Raw genomic sequence first — 17,594 nt, 5'->3', positions numbered from 1 at the left:
ATAAATTAATGAAACCTCTCTTAAATGCTAATTTTTATATTTCCCATGGCAATTTTCCTTCTTATTCCATATTATATTTCAACAATGATACATTTTAATGTACTTCTACCTACCAGATACAGATAGGAATATTTAGAAGCCTGCAAAACACAATATAAAAATAGAATATTTCTACTGAAATTATAAAAATGGGCAAAATTGTAAGAATGCATTAGAAAAAATTTACCAAAAAAGGAGACAGGGATAACAAATATATTTGTGATGACTTTTATTAGAATTTTAAAATGTATATTAAAATCTTTAGGATCACACATTTGCTTGAGTAACCTGTAGATGAAGCTTCCAAGGAGCTTCCCCTTCCTTATTTGTTCATATACTAATTTTGTTTATGAGGAACCCATACTGACCTTTGAGCTCAGGTGGACAATCACAGGAATAACTGTGAAAACTACTAACACATCTGCCATGCCCACAGGGGTTTGACTGGCACTCTGTGACATCCACTTCACAAAGACTGCCCTGGAAACCAGGCAAGCAGACACACAGGTATGGCCTACTTCCTAGAGGAAAGTTAATATCAGACACACATTGTCCACCATTCAAGCAATCGCAAGACTTCACAGTCAACTGAAAAAGAAACAAAAAAATAAATGCTTTATTTGCAATAAAGTCATCTTCAGTTTATGTCCCAGAAGTCATGATAGGAATGTATGTTTGTGTACAAGTAGGATCAGATCATGCATTTTTGTAAATATATGTATATTTAATATATATAAGTATTTAAAAATAGTTTAATAAGGCAATTATGCCCATTCTGAAGAGCATAGCCAAAATATGTGTTAAAAATAATTTTTAAATGTTACACAATGATCATTTTCTATAATGCAAGCAAGAAAAAAATTGTAGGGTAAAAAGCAGTTAGTCATCAATCAAGAGAATAAATAAACACTTGAATTACCATGGTTAACACGGCATAGTACAAACTGCCCTTCACCAATACTACTACTGCGTGAAAGGATGTCCCAAGTTTCAAGTGAAAACAGGGCACAGAAAACAATATTGGGAGCTTATGACTAAGATAATCAAAACAATCATCAAAAAAATGAGAAAATATAACTCACAATTCTTTCAGATCTTATATTTATATTCCTGATTTATAATTCAACATCTAGAATTTCTTAGATGCGAAGGAAAAAGGCGTGATGACCCTGAGATGGAATAACCTAAAAAGAAGGGCTCCTTGTGGTTAATTGGGTTCAAATTTATAGCCATAACCTAAAAGCCATTGTGGGTGGAGGCCTCTTGTGCACACTGCATTTCAGGGGGAAATTCATAGACGGAGTTGCTAGCCTCTTGCACTGTGTTCCTGCCATTTGAGCTAATCTTTATAAGGGAGTTCCTGGAATCATCTTTCAACCAACGGGCTAAGACCTGCCCTGTTCAATCAGAACGGCACAGCTCTATCCTCATTTTTACGGTCAGCATCTTTACTGACCAATCAGAGCAGCTTCATAATGAACAATCAGAATACACGATTCTGACCAATCAGGACAGCACTATTTGGACCCATAAGCTCGGGCATAAATTCCTCATTTGCTTGAAATGAACCAACCAGGGACCAGAGCAAGAACTAACTTTGTAAAAGTGAATCTTCCCTTTGTCTCAGCAGAGCATTTTCAATTTCTTCTGGAGAATGTGTCTTTCTGGTTTGCAAACTGTTTACTTGAATAGTTTCTCCTTTTACCACACTGCAGATTGGGACTTCTGTTGGCATTAGACTGATGGTAGTGAACTTTTGTTGACAGGTATCAATCTCAGATTAATCACAGATCTTTCTCAGAGATGGGCATGAATGAGTTCTTTATCCTTGTCACAGCTAAGTGTAGAAGAAAATGGTTTAGGACTTGGTAATTTAGATCTCTGCTCTAGACTTGAGAGTCTCTGTAAGGTTTTAAAACCTTGTAAAAACAGTCAAGATTTTGGCAGTTTAATTTTCCATGAAATGTTTAATAGTTTAGTTACCTTTTATGAATTAGGAATATGAATGATGTTTTAAATTTAAAATACATTTATTAATTTCATTAATTAATTGAGTCACATTTATGCAATTGTAAATAATACCTCAATTGTGACTTCAGTTTCAGCATTGCAGTCATCACTAAGGAGTAGAGTGAACGGCGGGGGAGTTTGTGACTCTGCCTTCCACTTGAGGAGTCCTGCAGAGGAGACATTTGCTCCTTCAGGACCAGAGGACAAGGTAAAATGGATGTCATGGCCTTCTGGATCGAAGGCCGTGAGCTGGTACACAAAGTTTTCCCCATAAAATGTCTGTAATTTGTCTTGCTGTATTTGAATCACTGGAGGTTGGTTGTCTGTAACAGAAAAATCATTTACTTTTGTACCTGAGTAGAAAAGCAAGAGGAAAAGTGTAATACAGAGGACCCATTGAGACACACATCTTGATAAAGTTTGAACTCTGTTAAAATGACTATTACTTCCTTCACTTTTTTTTTAACATTCTGAATAAATTCAATTCCATTCTTAGAAAATGTGAAAGTAACTGATAGGTACAAACTTCAAGCTTTGCTGTGAGAGTTTGAAAACACTTTGAATGTAGCATAACATGTATTTTCCTTGCCCAGACTGGATGCACCGTCTCATCTTTCTGAGATTACTTGGTGTTGGTGCTTGTTCACTGCTTGCTCTTTCCCTGACTCTTATTTGCTCTGTTCTTTTCAGCTTTACTTTCCCTCTTTGCACCTCTCTTTCTCTATTTCTTGTTTCCTATCCATGAACAGATTATTCATTTGGCTCCCCTGAATTTTCCTAGCTATTTATGCCTCCCCAGTTACAACACTTGGGAGCCACTTAGTTATTACCAATCTGCTACTCCTCAGAAGTCCTATTAGTGGATGAGCTCACACACTGGAACGATAGCTGTTTTAGGGAGCAAGGGATATATTCTCTTTATGCTCATGGAAATATTTAAAACATATTTTATATTGCCTTATATTTTAAAAATATTCCCCTTTCTTGATTACGTGCTTAGTAGATAGGAAGAGTAACCTCACTTCATAATGCTGGGCACAGACACTCTTCTTGCATAAACTAAGCACTGATGCCAAGACACTGCAGTTCTGGCTCCCCTTCTGCCTTTGAATACATATCCTTATACAATTTACTGATTTTCATTTCCTTACCCTTAATACAAAGCATTTGAAACAGATGATATTTCTAGACCCATTATATCTCTGAACACTGTGAGTCTATGATGAAACCAGTTGTACCAAAGCCATTACAAACAAAGACACCAACTCAGAAGTGACATTGTTTCCCATTATTTCTTTCATTAAATTCCTCATCAACTTTCCATTGTCTTCCCATAATATCCCATGAGTCCTGCATCTGAGCAATGAATCATGTGACAAATGGTCCAATACAGTAATGAAATTTGCACATGCAATAACATATATAGTGATATTACAAAGCACTGTGTAGATATAAGGTTTTAGGATCCCTGTAGGTAAAATTACATGGGGCCAGGGAGTAATTATATCTTGTGTCTTATGACAGCTGGTCTTTTGATTAAGGAAAAAGAATGTGAACACCAATGTGGAATCACATAGCTGAGTTTATGGAAGTGAAGAAACTATATGGTACATGACTATAGTTTAGGTTATTTTGGGGTAGAACAAAGAGTCCAGAAATTACTTGCCCAATATTATGTTCAGAGAGTCACAGAATAGTGGGGCTGGGAAGCACTTTATAGATTATCGAGTCCAGATAATCTTACTTAACAGGTGATGAATACATGGCCATTGGAATTTAAATGGTTAATGTTCAATGTCATGTCACAAACTAAAAAGAGTTAAGGCTAAGCATAGGATTTAAACTTTTGGTGTCAAAGTAATAATCTCTTTCCACTAAACCCACTGAATTTTACTGATGAACATTTCTGTGTGCTTAATGCTTAAGAGGCCATTTTGCTACTAGTTATTTGACTTGCACAAATTATGTGTAGCTGGGTTAACTGTTCCCTTTGCTTCCATTAATATTTCATATTTGCTTTCCTTATCAAATATTAAAATAAAAAGACCATACCCTATTGTAATGTAATCATAGAGATTATACAAAATAAAAACATTTCATCTTATATATTCCTCTAGCAAAGTAATTTATACATTCAGGAAAGAAGTTAAATACAATGCTCATCTTAAGCACATTTACGTAACCTGTGGTTTAAAAACACTTGAAATATCTTGTACAGGATATATTTAGATTAATAAAGAATAACTTACTTTCTAAAAATGACCAAGTAAATTTTGAAACTTTAGGTCTACAAATCAAACAGGGTCTGGTTGGATTTTTATCCCCATCAGTGTAGCAGAGTCCATCAATAATGCAAATATTTTCCTAATAGGAAAAATTTTTTAAAAAATTTAAAAAGGAGAATACCAATCAAAATACAGCAATAGTTAGCATTAAGGAAAAAAACTATACAAAGAGGAATAACAGCATATATATTGATTCCATTGATATATTATAAATCTTTTGATCAGGAAATATTTTTTCATATCCCCTAGTCATAAATGCATGCTAGAAAATAATTAGTTTCCTTTATGTGTTAATGCTTATGGAATGAATCGATATGGAGGGAATAAGAGAATACACGTAGTTGTCTCTCTCTGCAAAATTATAACTTACAACTTGTAAATAACATGGAAGAAAATACCTCCTTTTTTCCTTGTCTCTTTTACTGCTAAACTCATGCTGGAAGTGCTCTATTTATTTAAGAAAATAAAACAGCCCTTTCCCCCCAGAACATTTTATAGAATCACACTCCTTTACAGTTCTCTTCTCTTTTTCTAGGAGCCCACTGTGTCCTTGTCTAGCAAAACTAGAAAAGACCTATAGCGTGATTATCCACGCAGCACAGTGGATATGAAACAAAATAGTAGAAAGAGATGCTGACATGCACAGGAATGATACTAAATCTAGAGATAATTTATAACCTTGGAAGAAGACCACATTTTGTTCAGCACATATAAACTTAGCTCACTTTAGGAAATCTCTTGAGACATCTCTTGGAACATTGCACAAAAATAAGAACAAAATTGTTCAAGAGGATGAAACAACTACAAGTAACATTTTGAAAGTACTTATTGTAGGATATATGGAAATAAAATATTTGAGAGAAAATAAAAATCAAACTTCTCAAAAACAGAAACTTCTTATTGATATGATCTGATTGGTAATCTCAAGGAAAAATTTTAAAGTGTAAAATAATAATACTTTTAATTTCCATATATATAAATATTATTTGATCTGCTCCTCAGTTTTGAAGAGTCAAATGATATTAGATCCAAATATTACATCCACGGCATCTGTTAAATCGGCAACTGACATGTGAGAAAGTCCTGTCGATGAACCAAATAAACAGGATACAGATAAGATGGTGTGGCTACCAGGGTTCAGGTCAGGCTGTCCTGTTCTTTAACCCCTCAAGTGGTAGGTGTTTACATGGTTCAATGAACTTAGTTTGCCACAAAAAATTCCCTGTAAAAGTGCCAGTCTTACATTTTTTTACCAGCTCTACACAAATTCATGTCACTTGCCACGAAGATCATTAGGTAACCATGAAGCACTATCTTATTGGAAAATCATTATTACTGTGAAAACAATGTATAAAGAGGGAAAATTCACTCTGAACCTCCTCTTGATTTTTTTAGGAATAAACAACCTGCCCCTTTAAAATGTTAAAGATAGAGACTTCTTTCTTGCCATTTAAAACAAGAGTTACGGGCAGAGTAACAATTTTAATTAAACTTGTATAAACCTGAGGAGGGATTTTCTGTATTAGTATTTCTGATATGAAAGTTGAAAAACTACAGTATGGGAAATGAAAATACCTAGGGGGAAAATGGTGAAAATAGGTGAAAAGATACATACCTTTGTAGTACATGAGTCCTTTTCATAGAGACCACAAACTTGGCAAGCCCCATCATATATTATCATTATTTTGGGATTACTGAACCTGTAACCATCATTAGTTACCTATAAGGTAGTTGTGTAATAAGTTATTCTAAATGTAGCTTCATAAATTATAAAATCTTACTATATATTTACTTTAATTATAGCTATGAGAATATGGGTTTTTTTTTTACCTTTAATTGCCACTTCACAATTGGTTTCTCACCCTTGAGATCCATGATACCAGGTTGCTGACCATCAGTAGGCAGCTGACAATCAACAGTTCTGCTATTTTGAAAAACAGTATGTGCATAGAAGGCTTCTCCGAGGACCCATTTACTGCTGTTATACTGCAGGCAGAATGAGAAAGCAATTAACCTATTTGGAAATATTTTGCTAATGAATTACACATCATCAAAATACAAATTAAAAAATACATGCCTGGTATAATGGGAATATATAATGAATAACAAAAGTGACAGTGATAGTTTCTTTCAGAATAATAAAAAAATGTATACATCTTCATTTGATGTAAACTGCTTCTAATCCCTCACACATTTTTTGCAATCCAAATCAAAGTAGTTACTAATATTGGCCATATATAATGGATCACTATGCAATGACTATTGTAGCAAGAGGAAACATACTGTCTATGTAGTGGACACATAATGGATTGGTTTTCTGCCCACAAACTTCTCATTTCTCCTGAAAATCTCCCACTTTCCACTGCACTTGAAACTGTCCATTTGATCCTCCATTGACTTGTTCCCATGGGACCTCTTATTCTCTTATAGGAGTCACCTCCCTACCTATACTTGGCTACTCCAGAGGTGAATTTAAGCTGAGTCAATGCTTAGATTACTTGGGATATTTTAAGTTTGCACTGGAGGGTATTGGGCCAGTCCACTTCTGGTGGTTTGAGTAGCAAGATACAAACCTATGGAGCTGTTGTTGGCCATGTTTTTCACTATGTGGAGAAAGCCAGTATCTAGTAAAAGGGAAAAATGAAGCTCAGAAACAGAGAAAAGCAGAACTGAGCCAGATACCTCACACACATACAAATGCACATACACTGAGTCTTCACAGTGTCCAAGTCCCAAGTTCAAGTTTCTCCCTGACAGTTCAGCTATTCAATACATCCTTGATTCTGAGGGAAGCAAATTGTCGTGATAAACATCATTGTTTGCTCAAATTAGCTCAAATGAATTTACATTACTTTAAACTAAATAAATTCTAGCCATTTCATCCTATTTAATAATTCAATGGTGTATCATGCTTAACTTATACATTATTATTTTTTGGTATTAGAATTACATTGGTGTCTAAAGAAGAAAAGCCAGTATAATTTCCTGGGTACTGGTAACTACATAGAAAACTAAAAGGACACATTTTATTGCCAAAATTTAGATTTAGACTTTTAAGAAATTTATGATCATAGAATGCTTTCAGTTACTCAGAAATGGTCATGGAGTTTGCCGGTACTTCAGTATTGTAGGTCAGTAGGGAAAGGTAGGGAAGGCAAGAACATGCTAAGCTGTGGCTAGTAGAATCTATCTTGCTAAAGATTTGATTATTGAGAGTGGGCCTCAGTATAAATCTCCATAATTAAGGGAGGTGTAGATTCTGGCCTATCAGCTGTATCAGTGGTCTCCCTCTAGTGGAGGGGGATTAACAACATCTTGGGGTAGTCTTGAAATCAACACTTCCATGGGCACAGTTTCTTTTGCTTTTGTGTGTTCAAATAAGACTCCAACCAATGACTGAGAATACAGGGATTATTTCCACCCTCCTGTTTGGAGGAGCTTACCTAAAATGAAAACAAACAGGGTCTTATTTCTTCTCTACTCATCAATATTTTGTGAGTATTTGTATGTTCTAGGGATAGTCTTATGAAAATTGATAACAGAGGAAAGGACAAATAAAACATTTTTATTATTGCTAGAACCACATTTTTTAAAAAGATTTTATTTATTTATTTTTAGACAGAGGGGAAGGGAGGGAGAAAGAGAGGGAGAGAAAAGTCAATGTGTGGTTGCCTCTCACGTGCCCCCTACTGGGAGCCTGGCCTGCAGCCCAGGCATGTGCCCTGACTGGGTATCCAACCAGCGACCCTTTGTTTTGCAGGTTGGTGTTTAGTCCACTAAGCCACACCAGCCAGGGCTAGAACCAAATTTTTTTTTTAAAGGCATAATGAAAGAGAAAGGAGACACTAAGTCAAACTAGCATAGCCAAGGAAGGCCTCAAAAAGGAAGCAGTACTTTTCTTCCTGAAAGTAAAAAAAGGAAACTCGATGAACGCTGGGAGCAGAAACGGAGAGAGTGATTTGGCTTGGCTGGAGGGACTAGCACATGAAAGGACAGGGATGCACTAATCAACATAGGACTTTAGTGCACATGCAAGGAGGTTCAAGCCTGCAAAAATAGTTGAGAGCCAGATCATGATAGGACATTCCTTTCTAGGATAACAACTTGAATTTAATCTTTTAAGTAAGTAATTTAAAATGAGATTCTGTAGAGTCCTGGCTGCTTTTCCAGGAGGGAATAAAGGAAATAATTGTGTGATTTGATCTTTAGATGCTAACTTATTTAAAATTACTGCTGTAAACATAGGAAAAAAAGGACCTATAATATGCTACCCTTCATGTAAAAGAGAAAGGATGTATTTCCTACTTAGTATTGATACAAAAGAAAACAGTAAGACTCTACAAGAAGATTGTAAGAGCGAATACCTTCAAGGGATGGATGGGAATGGGATGGAATGAAATGGTAATGGAAAGAGGGAGGTAGGGAAGAGAAGACAGTGACATTCTCTGTGTCTACCTTTTGTATGACACCAACTCTTAGAACCATGATAATATTTTACATACCTTCCAAATAAGTAAATAACTAAAATCAACTAGAGTTTGGAGGAAATTCAAGATGGAATAAAAATTTTTTAAAATAAACCTAACTATTACAAATGAAACACATAAACACTATGAACAGGGTGCAAAAGAAAATAGCTAATCTGTTTGGTTTTGACGAGTGAACATATTTGTTTCTATAGCTCTGCATAGTGTGTTAAAGAATTCCAGAGTGTACTCTGTTTATCAGATGTTTGGAGGAGAGATGTATGAGAATAAATATCACAGAAAATATGTCTAAAAGTAAGTACAAAATGTACTTTCCAAAAGAATATAAACCTATAAAAGTCTCTCTTGGCAAATCACTTAATAGTAGAGTGGTGCCATTTGATATATTCTGCCAAGAAAAATGAAATGCCTATTTGTCTAAGTCATAGTCATTGAAGTGAGTACATTTATACATATATTATATTTCTATTGTGTGTCTCACTATTTCATTGGCATTAAACTATTTCATGACTCATTTAGAAATATTATACTTATAAAATCTTGAGATAACCATACTTCTTGAGTATAAATACTTGAAAAAAAATACAAAACTAATTTTCTTCTATAAATTTTCAGTCTCAGAATCACATTTGACTTCATCAGTTTGGAGAAAAAGTTAAAAGAATGTTAAAATATGATTTGCTGTTTTAAGTTTTTAGCAAATCATATTTTAGAAATTCAAAGAGCTTTCTTTAAAATAAAATTTCACTTGAATAAAGAAAAATAAGACTGTAAAAAAATCATTAAAAATAAAATACAATTTGATATGCCAATATTCAAACTGAGTGATCATGTCCATCTTTTGTAGACTCAAAGAAATATACACTATTTTTTTTTGTAATTTTCCAGTATGAAATTCACATTAAGGGAAATATAAAGGTTCAGTGGTTTGTAAATGGAATTGTTCCTATCTCTATATCCTATAATTCATGCAAGAAATTAAATTAAATTAAAATTAAATTAAATTTTAATTAATTTTACTTAAAAAATATTTACTTAAAAAATTAAAGAAATTAAATTAAATTAAAATTAAATTAAATTTTAATTAATTTTACTTAAAAAATATTTACTTAAAAAATTTTACTTTAAAAAATTTATTTAAATTAAAAATGATCTCCATTCTTCTTGTTTTTACATTTTAAGAAGCAGACATGCTTACATATCAACCTTAATATTTTTTTAATTTCTTATTATGAGTGAAATAGTGAACCAATACTTCAGTAAAAATTATATGGAATAGTTCATTAACAAATATATGGAATAGTTCAATAGAGTTAACATATAAGGAAGTTTAAAGGTTAAGCAACTTAATCATTTTCCTGTTCATATGTGCATATGACATACTTTGGGATTGTGTTGATAATTGATACACCAAATTAACCCAAAATAAAATTAATCTGAATAATTGATAAGCTTAATTCTTTTTCAGCGCTGTAATTAACATACCTGCAGTTTAGTAACTTCACATTTAAATGAAGGTGATTCTTTGAAGCCTTGACCAAAAACTCTCACCATCATACAGCTGTATTTTCGGACATTACAGAATCCAGCATTCTCAAGCTCTGTAATTTCAGGAGCTTTGTCTTCAGAAAATATAACAAAAGAAGACATATTTTCTTTAAGTTTAGATAAAACCAAATCATTTTCAAAGCCCAAATTTTTTTTAAAAATGTAAAATAATATTTTAAAGTCTGCCCCAAATATTACTCAGGACATTAATGTTAAGAGTAATCTGAAATTTTTAAAAAAGTGTTATCTACCATCAAACCAATAAAAATATTATTACAGATTCTACCAATCTCTAAAATATGCAAGTTTCATTAATGTTAATGTCAATAAAGGGTAAGTATTAAGAAATTACTACTACAATGGTGTGTGTTTTGATTTTGCCATTTTGGTATGTGCCATAAAGATGGATTACAGGAAAAATACTTTTGCAATAAAATAATGTAGTTAGCAATGTAGTATATTAATATTTTTAAATCCTTATTTTAACTTTAGAGTTATCAAAATTTATGTCTGCTGCCATTCTAGTATAATTGATGTTTTTGTGTATTATTACTATTCTACATGCTACAATAATCATAGGTGTAACTTCCCAGTCATAGAAAAAAAATTTCTTCTAGTAGTCAGAGTTAATTGACCTTCCTATGGTTATATCCCTGGTCTTGTAAGATCATACATTATTTATGGAAGCAAAATCTGGTTGTCAAAATAGATAAATGCAATATGTGAAAGTAATTCAGTCTTTTGTCTAAGTGCTCTCAAAATCTAAATGAATATGACTTTACTAACAATAGAATACAAAATTATGTTATGTGTACTCAGAATCCTAATAGTACTTATAATTTTTTAAAATGTTAGTTTGTTCTCATATATTCAACAAATGATTACTGAGCAACTTCTTTTTTCTGGTGTTATTCTAGCTATTGAGGATATAGCAATGAACAAAACAAAGTTCTTGCCTTCATGTAACTTATAATATGGGAAGACAAGAAATAAACAAGGGAAAAAATAAAGTCTATTAAATTAAAATATATTACATTCATATCTATGGAGAAAAAGTATATTGCCTATATTAAAAGAAATAGGGATAATAAGGTTGTGTTAGAAAAAGTACTTCATTTTGAATGACCAAGAAAGGATTTTTGAACAGAGCGGAGAAGAAAGTCAATCATGGAGACAAGAGGTGGCTGAATGGTTCCGTTAGAGGGATCGGTAAGTTCAAAGGTCCTGACGTGGGAGCAGCCTTGACCTCCAGGAGGAACAGCAAACAGCCCCTTGAGAGCACTGGAGAGCAGTGAGTGACAGAGAACTGTGACTTCAGTGAGAGAGGAGCCTCAGATTACTGCAGGGTCTTTTAGGCCAGGCCAGGGAAGATGGCTTTTACTTGGAAAGAAAGGGAGGCATTGGAGGGATTTAGCAGAGGATTAATATGATCTGATACACATTTCAAAAGAACTGCTTTAGCTGCTGAATAGAGAATCAATTTTGAGAGAACCTGTAATAATCCAGGTGAGAGATAATGGTGGCTTGGACTAAATTTGTAGCAGGAAAAAAGATAAAATCCTTTGGAAGCTAGAGCTGGATTTGCTAATGGATGAGTTAATGGATTAACTCATGGATTTGCAAATGGATTATACGCAAGGCAGGAGAGAAAAAGAAAAGTCAAAATGACTACAAATTTTTCATGGGAGCAACTCGAGGAGTACAGTTTGCGTTTAGGGAAAGAGAAGAGTCTGCAGCTGGAAAAGGGCAGGATGGTGGTGACAGGAGAAAAATTGGGAGTTACTCATTTACTGGTTAATGGGATCAAATTGACTCTAAAACTCCTTTCTCTAATATTTCAGGAGAAAAGAGTTCCATGTAGATGGATCAGAGAAAAAAATTAAACAAATAAGTATAATTAGCAAAATATTATTAACGGGGTGTTTAAAAAATGCTAACTTAGAGTTCTAGAAAAACTTGTTCTCTGCCAGGAGAGGGACTAGCTGTGTGCCAAGCCCCTGCGGTCATGAACACGCAGCATTTTCAAGGAACAGCACAGAGACCAGCACAAAGGAACAGCACAGAGTGGGTGGAATGGAAGGAATGAGAGCAAAAATAGCAGGGGATGAGTTTTGGCAGATATTGTGTACAAGATCACATTGTGCCTTATAGACTACCACATATGTGCTTCTGCTTTCACTCTAAGAAATGACACTTTTGGAAAATCATTAATGCATTAGTTAATATAATTTGTCCCCCCCCCCCTTATTATGAACAGCTCTGCTAAAAGAAAAAGGTATTTTCATAATCAGATAATTTTCACAATATCACAGTCGGAGAGTGTTACTTACCATGTGAGCCACCGCAGTCGTAGGAACTAAAGCCTGGGGAACATAGACATCCCCATGGCATACACTGCCCATTGCCACTGCAGAAATTAGGGCATTTCAATACCAAAAGAATGTCTTCAATCGATTTGGCATATTCTTCCGTGTTATATTTCCCCTCTTCCAAAATCCTCCTTTCACATTCATTTTCTAGAAGGGCCACACCTGCTTCTGCCCAGCGAAGGTCATCCTTTAGGAGAACATCCTTCACACACATATCTATAACACTGTCTAGTCTCTCGCCAAGAAAGGCAAGACAGTGCCTTCCTAAGCTGGAGTTGGCTAGAGTCTGCTGACACAGGGCCGAAGTGCTGCGTTCCGTCAGGCCAGAGGGTGTGGGCCACGTGGGGACAAACTCTTCCTGCGCATCCTCAGTATGGTCCTCAGGGAAGAAATAAGTAAATTCTTCTAGGTCACTCTGGCTGAGACTTTGGAAAGCAAACGAAGGAAAAAACTCGTATAAATTTTGCTGTTTCCATCTGTTTTGCTGATGCCACCCTGTTTTGTGGCTAACCTGGTCTCGCGTGTGTGTCCCATTGCCTGAAGTTTTTGGTGCATTTTGTTTCTCATTCTCAGGATATATTTGTAAATTTAAGTCCAGTTTGGTTAGGTTCTCGTGCTTTTTTTCTTGAGAGAAATTCCAATTATTTTCTTCTTGAGATGTATGCTTGGTTATCCCTCGGACAAGAGCTTCTGGATTAACATATTTAGAGGTTACATCTAATTCTGGTATCAAGGAAGAAAATTTAACATGAGTGAGGTCTTTGCAGTCTGAAACAATGTCTGATGGAGAAACAATAGCCAAATGATTAGAAGATGGATACAATGAAGTGGTGTCCAAGGAGCAGCTACAATAGTGTAATTTTCCAGGCGATGACAGAGAAATTGGCATTGTGTCAAACATGCTTTTTCCTGGCAAAATCCTTGCAGATGGAAAAACAGAAAAGAACAGTGATTCAAACAAAAACATTATTTTCCCCAGTAAAGTGTTGCAAAAAAAAAAAAAGAAGCAGATTATTGAGTCAGCACTCATTTAAAGTCAAATATTAATATAAAAACAAGTGAAAATAATTTACTTTCTTACCTCCATTCATTAATAAAAGCAACACAATTATTAAAAGTTTGGTCAATTTTGACCCCATTTTTGTCATGGAAGTCATTCTCTGGGTTTTCATCAAAGGTGCCACAAAGTCCCAAGGTGTTTCTGTAATCTGAACTAGGGGCTCTGATTGTTAGACTCATGCCCCATTCGCTAAGATCAGCACGGATAAATGCTCCAGAAGAAAACCAGATCTGAAACACAGAATAAGTCATTTAAAATGATATTCAACAGAGATTAAGAAAAACTATTAAAAATAAATGTATTTCCTTAATATAAAAGAAAAATGAAATACTGATTTTCCTTATACTATGCCTTTCTTTCTAATGCTGTATATCAAAATGTGGGGGATTTTTGCATTTTGCTTACTTGAAATTTCATCTCCAAATTGATCCTTTTATTTAGACATTTTGTTCATACTTCGTTCTTTAACATAAAGTGAGGCATTTTATGCAATTAAAACAGCTATACATGTTGAGAATAATATTTACCAAGTAATATCTCTGATAGTAATTATTTAATATTGTCCTAGACTGCCAAATAATTGATATACACATATAAATGTAATTCCAGAATGGTACATATTCCTAATCAGCATTCTCTTGCTGCCAGTATGCAAAAGAATCAGAAGCCAAGTTATAACCAGAACATTGCTTGGGAAGTTGGGAACGCGAGCAGAGATGGGTTGTTGAATCATCCTAATAGCCTCTGGTGTCATTTAACTGTGACCCCTCCTCTCAGAAGCATCACACTCCCTGAGCAGGGACTTGGATGCATGTGCTGAGAACCTCTCTCCTGCAGAAGTCATGTGTTGTCTGTTCCTCTGACTCTACTTCCCCACTTAATTTTTTTAGATTTAAAAATTACATTTTTTCTTTTTAGAAAAATGGTAAGTGTTCATTACAGAAAATTATTTTAAAAGCAAGCAAATCTCATATGACTACTCAACCTGAGGTAGCTAATATTAGGATCTTGGTGCAAATTCTTTGAACACCTCTCCTATATTTCATTAATTTATTTTCCTATCAATAAATACACATTTACTCTAGAATTTTCATGACTACGAACTGTTCTATTATGTGTCATTACTATATTTAGGGATCTGGTTAATCTCTTATTCATACCCGATTATCTGTAAATTTTCCCTCCTAAAAAGAGAGATACAATGCACATCATCATTAATTATTTTATTATGATAAGTTTTCAGAAGTAAAATTTCTTTAAAAATTACATGCATAGGTTGAATATATATGTATTTATATATATATGAATGACGATGTCTGTCCAGAAATTATCCAGCCATATGCTATGAAAAATAGAGCCATGTATTGCAGAAGATAGAAGATACAAGAAACATTGTACATAGGACAGTGATGCCTCAGTCCCCTTCAAAGTAGGTACCTTGGGACCTCACACAGTTCTCCCAGTCGCCCCATCGTATTTTCCTGAATCTCATCAACAGTGTGAAATCGCTTCCCTTTCACAGGTGATTTTAGTTTTGGAGAAAGGCCAGAAGTCACAGGGTGCCAAATTTGGGCAGTAGGGGGCTGAGTCACCTGGGTGATTTGATGTTTCACCAAAAAACTCTGCACAGGACGTGAAGCATGAGCAGGCACATTGCCATGATGAAGCTGCTAGTCACCAGTTGCTCATAGCTGCAGCCTTCTGAATCATCTGAATTGTTTCCATGGAAGAACGTTCAAGCTTAACACAAAATTTGATGCAGATTCATTGTTCTCCTCACTCAACCATTTCGCATGCAATGGCCGCACAGTACACATGTTCACTCAGTGGTGTCTGCCATCCCCTCTGACTAATACAGTGAAGTTGTCATTCCGTGTGCATTCCAGTCAGCTCTCCTTGGCTGCCAGGTTACATCGATGTCGCACTAACCATTCTCATTATATTAACAATGGTTGGACTTTTTCTAGACAGACCTCGTGTGTATATGTATGTATATATACATTTTTCTTTTTCCTTTAAAGACTGTACTACTTACTCTTGCCAATATTGTATAATAAATGTATGGTCTGAATTTCTTTGATTACTAAAGAAGTTGAAGCTGTTATATTATTCTTGGTTATTTGTACTTTTGGACGTATTTATCAATTTTATTTCTTTTATGAATTGCCTATTTATATTGCACATTAGTGATGCATAAGTGTTTTCTATATTAACTGTATGCTTTATATATCACCAATATTTTCCTAGTTTTTGACTTACATTTTTGTTTTAGATGATTGAAGTCAAATATATAAAGTTATGCTAAAAATCCTTGTTCAACTCATTGTTATAAAAACATTCACCTACATTTCTACTACTTTCAATTAAATTTAAATTATTTTTACCTGGAATTTACTTTTTTGGAAGATGAAAGGAAGATGCCCTTAAAATGGAGTTAGCTCATATATATGAAATACCATTTAAAAATATTAATGACTGTGTTATCTTCAATATTCTTGTTTTTATCTACCAGCCTATTTCTGAAGCAGAACCATCTGTATTCATTTCAAGAATTGCCTAGCTATTCCTGAATATTTATTTTTAATTATATATTTGATCTTTGTCTTAGATACCATTTATCAGGCAGTGTGAAAAATAACTTTTATCACTAATCCGTACAATTATCATATTGAAATCTTAAATAGGGAGGTTTAGGTTTTACAAAGTTTTAACTATTGTGTCTATTTGTGTGTGGAAAATGAAAACAAAATTTTACTCTAAGATCATTGTTAATCTAAGTGCTATTTTCTTGGGGGGTGGAAATCCCTAATGTTGAAAATGATAGTTTTTAATTTAATAGAGATGAAAAGAAGTTCAGAATAAACCCAAAATCTATGGAGAAAAAGAAAATTATTTTTAATAATAATCATACATACTGTGACTTTTCTTCCTAGGTATGATTCACTTATTTTGATACTGCTGGTTTCATCTTGGCTCTTTACAAATAAATATGGCTCTGATTCATGTAGCTGACCACCACACATATCAAAAGTAACTACATCCCCTTCTTCTTTGGCAACAAACCCGCAGTTACATGACACAGGATAGTGAAGGCTTCCACAGTCCCATTGACGTACATGGACTTCAAACTCACGTGACATACTCTTGTAAAGCACAAATGTTCCAGTTTTGAAATTATCATATACCCTATCAACAAAAGTCAATTGCATTAAGAATTGGTATAAAATATCACAACAGTATGTTATAAACCAAAATGTGTTAAATTTACTTATATGCATTCAATCCACTTTGCTGCAAGAATTAAAAGTCCATATTTCTAATAGGTTTATATATCATGAGCATCTTTTTGCATAGCAATCTTAATCTCTCCATTATTCTTGCGCCCTTTCAACACTTCTGTCAGCTTCTGCTTCCAGCTTTCTCTTCCCAATCCTGCTTAAGTTTTCTTCATATCTTTCTCAGATATATTATATAATTTTTTTAACTATATAAAACAACTGGTCCCAGTTGTACCATGTTGGGTTGGCATTGTACAGAAATTAACAGTCACATTGGTCTAGAAATATTCAATGGTCACATAATTTTTTTAAAAGAATAAATTACCATGTATCATGAAGGAAATTTTGACTCAAGAATGAAGTGTTCATTTGCTGTTTTCTGGGGATTTGTTTTTTACCTTTTTTTCTAATGGAGTATGCTGGATGTGTCTATAATTTTATTCAGATGACTTCAGAACCTGGAAAAGCTGTTGCTGCTATTGATGCATAACATACTGCTATTGGTTTTTATTATAAAT

General features: G+C 34.1%; 1 protein-coding gene across 1 annotated transcript in view; it reads right to left on the bottom strand.

Annotated features, from left to right (window-relative positions):
- Positions 1-17,594, bottom strand: part of VWDE (von Willebrand factor D and EGF domains) — a 61,146-nt gene that overhangs the window by 19,686 nt on the left and 23,866 nt on the right. The window contains exons 10-18 of the mRNA XM_054563828.1: positions 16,714-16,984; positions 13,820-14,028; positions 12,700-13,658; positions 10,307-10,443; positions 6,165-6,320; positions 5,950-6,054; positions 4,299-4,413; positions 2,122-2,372; positions 408-627 (exon numbers count right to left, since the gene is read on the bottom strand). Coding sequence (XP_054419803.1) covers positions 408-627; positions 2,122-2,372; positions 4,299-4,413; positions 5,950-6,054; positions 6,165-6,320; positions 10,307-10,443; positions 12,700-13,658; positions 13,820-14,028; positions 16,714-16,984 — 2,423 coding nt within the window. The remainder of the gene's footprint in view (positions 1-407; positions 628-2,121; positions 2,373-4,298; positions 4,414-5,949; positions 6,055-6,164; positions 6,321-10,306; positions 10,444-12,699; positions 13,659-13,819; positions 14,029-16,713; positions 16,985-17,594) is intronic.

This window comes from Pteronotus mesoamericanus, unplaced genomic scaffold, assembly GCF_021234165.1.
Source record: "Pteronotus mesoamericanus isolate MK-2021 breed Mesoamerican mustached bat unplaced genomic scaffold, CSHL_Meso_final scaffold_85, whole genome shotgun sequence".
In the NCBI taxonomy this organism is placed as follows: Eukaryota; Metazoa; Chordata; class Mammalia; order Chiroptera; family Mormoopidae; genus Pteronotus; species Pteronotus mesoamericanus.
The sequence above is the reverse complement of the archived record's forward strand: the minus strand, read 5'-3'. Positions and strand labels throughout refer to the sequence as shown.